A 5,656-nucleotide genomic window follows, 5' to 3' on the forward strand; every position below is an offset into this window, starting at 1 on the left:
CACACTCACACACTCACTCACACACGGACACACACTCACTCACACACGGACACACACACACTCACGGACACACACTCACACACGGACACACACACACACACTCACACACGGACACACACACACACACTCACACACGGACACACACATACATTCACACAAAATCACTCGCACGCACACACACAGAATCACACTCTTTTACGTCTTTATGCATAATTTGTCCTCATTTGTACTCTGTGTGTGTGTGTGTAGATCAGGAGCTGAGCAGTCTGGGATATAAGAAGGGGAAGCCGGTGGGTCTGGTGGGCGTGACGGAGCTGTCAGACGATCAGAAGAAACAACTCAAAGAACAACAGGAAGTACGAACACACACACATTACCCATAAACCCCGTAAACTGTCAATCATGTCGTTAAGAGTCACATGCCATAACATTGAAACGAACTAGTGCTGAAACTGAAAGTAAAACACACATAATTATTAAGAGATTTATAAATATGATTTCCAGGAAATTTTGAGTCTAGTTTGTACGTTAAAAGGAAGTTCTTCACCATTTTCACCTCCTTTTACCCTGCAATGATTCTCTCATAAAAAATTTCAAGTAAATTAAATTTATATAGCAGTTTTTTCACAATACACATTGCTTTAAAGCAGCTTTACATAAAATCATGTCAGTGTTTATCATAATTTTTTTGTTTTATTGTTTATATCATAATATCTTCATGCCTTACAGTCGCATTGATCAGATTAGAGCTGGATGATGATAGTTACATTTGTGACGATATAAACAATCAAGCAGCTGAGATTATAGAGTAATGTAGGGGTGTGCGATATATTGTCTGCGATAATATCGTAATTGTTATTTTAATTGTTGACTTCAGTTGTTGAAGTCTAGACTAGTGTGCGTATATTAGACTGCGTTCTTTAACTGCATGATTCAGTCTATTAAAATACATTTAAAATGATCACAAATTCAAGACATGGGGCCAGAAAATGTTTTTGCACTATTTCTACAACAGAAATAATTCCAAACACAGCCACAGCGCTGTTCTGCGTCTCTGAGCAACACGACAGTGATTCGTTCCTGAATGAATGGCGGGTTTAATTTCACATTTATAGTATCTTTTATTATTTAAATCATTTCATATATCAGTATTCAAGGTTTTATGTTTAATAGATCAACACAGTATTTCTGCATTAGTAACTGCAGGTTAAATGCATTCATGTCTTGTGTGTAACACGTCTAAACGCCTCTTCAGACGCAGCTTCTGTGATTCCTCTGCACTGCAAAGATTAATTTTACTAATACTGATTTAATTTGCTCGGTAACAGCCCAAATGTCTTATTATTCTAATTCACTGATTAAATGTAAGAATTTGACTCCAAAGATAATGGACACTTTTGGAAAGAATTGCTTTATAAAGGTAAAAATGCCCATAAAATGTAAAAATCTGTTTAAACTTACTGAAAAAGATTCATTTCTATCAGTGTGAACTGAGCACACAGAATATGAAGAATATTAAAAACTTTAGGAGTCAGCTGTCTTCGGCAGTGCTTAAGAGACCAGCACAATAACACGCTCTAATTATCGTTATCCATAAAATCACAGAAAATATCAAGATACAATTTTTTGTCAATATCGCACACCCCTAGAGTAATACAGCACTTAACATGAGTGTCACACACACACACACTCTCTCTCACACACACACACACTCTCTCTCTCTCACACACACACTCTCACACTCACACACTCTCACACACACACACACTCTCACACACACACACACTCTCTCACGCACACAAGCGCGCGCGCACACACTCTCACACTCACACACTCTCACACACACACACTCGTGCACACACTCACACACTCTCTCTCTCTCTCTCACACACACACACACTCTCTCTCTCTCACACACACACTCTCACACTCACACACTCTCACACACACACTCGTGCACACACACACACACTCTCTCTCTCTCACACACACACTCTCACACTCACACACTCTCACACACACACTCGTGCACACACACACACACTCTCTCTCTCTCACACACACACTCTCACACTCACACACTCTCACACACACACTCGTGCACACACACACACACTCTCTCTCTCTCACACACACACTCTCACACTCACACACTCTCACACACACACACTCGTGCACACACTCACACACTCTCTCTCTCTCTCTCACTCTCTCTCTCACACACACACACAGTCACAAAAAAACATGTCTAAAGACTTTATGCCATTTTTTCCCACTGCTCATGTTTTTAAATTAAAAAGTACTCTGTGATTGGTTTTCGGTCCTTTGTATTAAACTATACATTCATACATGAATGAATGATGCATTTATATAGCGCTTTATTGTGTATTGTTGTACACCCAAAGCGCTTTACAATCATGTGGGGGGGGTCTCTCCCCAACCACCACCAGTGTGCAGCATCCACTTTTGGATGATGCGACGGCAGCCACAGGACAACGGCACCAGTGCGCTCACCACACACCAGCTACAGGTGGAGAGGAGAGAGACAGAGCCAATCAAGTGGTTGGGGATTATTGTGGGGAAGTCGTGGCCTAATGGTTAGAGAGTCGGACTCGGACCCCAAAGGTTGCGGGTTCGAGTCTCGTACCGGCAGGGATTGTAGGTGGGGGGAGTGAATGTACAGTGCTCTCCACCTTCAATACCACGACTGAGGTGCCCTTGAGCAAGCCACCGAACCCCCAACTGCTCCCCAGGTGTGTGTGCACTTTGGATGGGTTAAATGCAGAGCACTAATTCCTAGTATGGGTAACCATACTTGGCCACATGTCACTTCAGTTTATTAGGAGGCCATGATTGACAAAGGCCAGGGGGGCACCGGGGTTACACCCTACTCTTTACCAGAAGTGCCATGGGGTTTTTAATGAGCACAGAGAGTCAGGACCTTGGTTTAACGTCTCATCCGAAGGATGGTGACGGCAGCCACAGGACAACGGCACCAGTGCGCTCACCACACACCAGCTACAGGTGGAGAGGAGAGAGACAGAGCCAATCAAGTGGTTGGGGATTATTGTGGGGAAGTCGTGGCCTAATGGTTAGAGAGTCGGACTCGGACCCCAAAGGTTGCGGGTTCGAGTCTCGTACCGGCAGGGATTGTAGGTGGGGGGAGTGAATGTACAGTGCTCTCCACCTTCAATACCACGACTGAGGTGCCCTTGAGCAAGCCACCGAACCCCCAACTGCTCCCCAGGTGTGTGTGCACTTTGGATGGGTTAAATGCAGAGCACTAATTCCTAGTATGGGTAACCATACTTGGCCACATGTCACTTCAGTTTATTAGGAGGCCATGATTGACAAAGGCCAGGGGGGCACCGGGGTTACACCCTACTCTTTACCAGAAGTGCCATGGGGTTTTTAATGAGCACAGAGAGTCAGGACCTTGGTTTAACGTCTCATCCGAAGGATGGTGCTTGTTGACAGTATAGTGTCCCCATCACTACACTGGGGCGTTAGTAACCACACAGTGTGAGCACCCCCTGCTGGCCACACTAACACCTCTTCCAGCAGCAGCATAGTTTCCCCAGGAGGTCTCCCATCCAGCTACTGACCAGCTCAGCCCTGCTCAGCTTCAGTGGGGGACCAGTCTTGGGCTGCAGGGTGATATGGCTGTGGCATATACATGATGCTGTTTTGTTTCTAATTGTTTAAGCAACTTAATTATATATGGTTTATGAACATTATTTTAAACATGATGCACTTTTTGCAAAGAAAGTAGTGTTATTTTATTATGCTTTGAATAAACGTGCATTAGTAATATTTTGCCCAATGCGCCCTCTTGTGGCCTCAGGAGAGAAGCCTAAAGCTTTTTTCCCTCTAACTGAAATTATGCCTTTTTAAATTCGAATATAATTTGAATATTGATAATATTTAAGTATAAAATTCGAATTTAGTGTTTCAGCCATTTTGACAGCTCTAGTGCTGTGTCTGTGTCTGTGTGCGTGTGTGTGTGTGTGTGTGTGTGTGCGCGTTTTTGTGACAAATGAGGACATAAATTTGTATAATGACAAAGGTATGACAGGTATTACAAGGAGAAGGTGACTTTTCAGGACATTACCCCATGTCCCCACTTTTCAAAACGCTTATAAATCACACAGAATGGAGTGTATTGAAAATCTGAAATAGCAGAAAGTCTCCTGTGAGGGGTAGGTTTAGGGGTAGGGTTGGTGTAGGACAATAGAATATACGGTCTGTACAGTATAAAAACCATTACACCTATGGAGAGTCCCCACTTTTCACAAATTTAAACCTGTGTGTGTGTGTGTGTGTGTGTGTGCGCAGAGGCTCCACGGCGGTGGACGGCGCAGGCTTCGGTGTGGACCGACCCGCTGAACTCTCGAAGAGTGACGATGAGTACGATGCTTTCCGTAAGAGGATGATGCTGGCGTATCGCTTCAGACCGAACCCTCTGGTGAGCCTCTCACAGACTCATTACCCATCAGCCATTTCAGTGCGTTTGCACATGTTGTATTTCCATGAATCAGATGTTCTGGGCTTGTGTTGTATTAACTGTACCAGCCAAACGAACCGAACCGATCAGTAACACATCTCTTCTGTTTCCGCACAGAACAATCCCAGGAGGCCGTACTACTGAACCAGCAGCATCTCCTGTGTTTACTCGTAACCGGTTGAATTGTGATGTGCTTTATTTCAGTCGTCACAGCCTCGAGCCCTTCGTGTGTTTCTGTTTGTTTATTTAAAGATGCTGATTTAGTACATTTATTCAAAACTGTAAAAGCCCACACTATAGTCAGCTGTGTGATCTAATATTAACATCGGTGCAAGTCCCTGGATTGTGATGAGCACAGATATTACAAATGAAACCTGCTTCGACCTGCACAAACCGTCTCCGGCATGTTGGGTTCGTTACAGTCCTGATTAAACTCATCCCTGTGTCCTTGACTCTGTGAGATCAATTAAACGTCTGTGCTTTGAAACGCTGTGCGTGTGTGTGTGCTGCTTCTCCAGTTCAGCTGATGGATTCGTGGATCTGCATTCACCGTCAGCTGTACTGCGTTTAATATCTGCAGCATATGAAGCACTCTGAGAATAAGATGCTTGTTGTGAAATACTGGAGGATCTCAAACAGCGTCTGGAAGAAGTGAAGCGCAAGCATTGTGAAATAATTAGGGGTTTCTAGGAATGATTGATTTATTTCACTGCTCGAGTCGTCTCTACTTTCACTAGCTCAGTTTATATTGTCCTGTGGAGTGACAGATGGGGTTTTAAAAGTAGAAACCGTCCATGGAGTAAAATAGAGTATGAATCAGAATCAGGAGGAGCTTTATTGTTGTATGCTTGAACGAAAGGTGAGTATGGCTCCAGAAGCGTCTGGAAGAGACACAGAATAACAATGAGCAGTGTTGGGGAAAGTTAAGCTACTTTTAAAAGTAATGCGTTACTCCATAAAAGTAACTAATTGCGTTACTTTAGTAGTTACTTGAAAAGTAATCTGATTACGTTACTCACGTTACTTGTAATGCATTACCCCCAACACTGACGATTAATGTCTAAATGTTATAAAACACATATTCCGTGTAGAGATTAAAGCGATATCTTGAGACTTGAAATTATGTCTCCCAGTATGTGTGTAGAAGCCTCA

At 43.4% G+C, this 5,656-nt stretch overlaps 1 protein-coding gene and 1 long non-coding RNA gene across 4 annotated transcripts in view; both read left to right on the forward strand.

The window, feature by feature from the left end:
- The window catches only part of LOC107569091 (SURP and G-patch domain-containing protein 1-like), a 10,718-nt gene extending 10,309 nt beyond the window's left edge, over positions 1–409 (forward strand). For all 3 annotated transcript variants that reach the window (XM_016255086.1, XM_016255087.1, XM_016255088.1), the window contains exon 9: positions 250–409. In XM_016255086.1, coding sequence (XP_016110572.1) covers positions 250–383 — 134 coding nt within the window. In that variant the 3' untranslated portion in view covers positions 384–409. The remainder of the gene's footprint in view (positions 1–249) is intronic.
- Positions 410–4,311: 3,902 nt separating this feature from the next.
- Positions 4,312–4,993, forward strand: LOC107569093 (uncharacterized). The gene is made up of 2 exons (XR_001606862.1): positions 4,312–4,465; positions 4,622–4,993. It is a non-coding gene; the product is annotated as an uncharacterized lncRNA (long non-coding RNA).
- Positions 4,994–5,656: the final 663 nt, after the last annotated feature.

Source organism: Sinocyclocheilus grahami, unplaced genomic scaffold, assembly GCF_001515645.1.
Source record: "Sinocyclocheilus grahami isolate Dianchi unplaced genomic scaffold, SAMN03320097.WGS_v1.1 scaffold1310.1, whole genome shotgun sequence".
Lineage (NCBI taxonomy): Eukaryota > Metazoa > Chordata > Actinopteri > Cypriniformes > Cyprinidae > Sinocyclocheilus > Sinocyclocheilus grahami.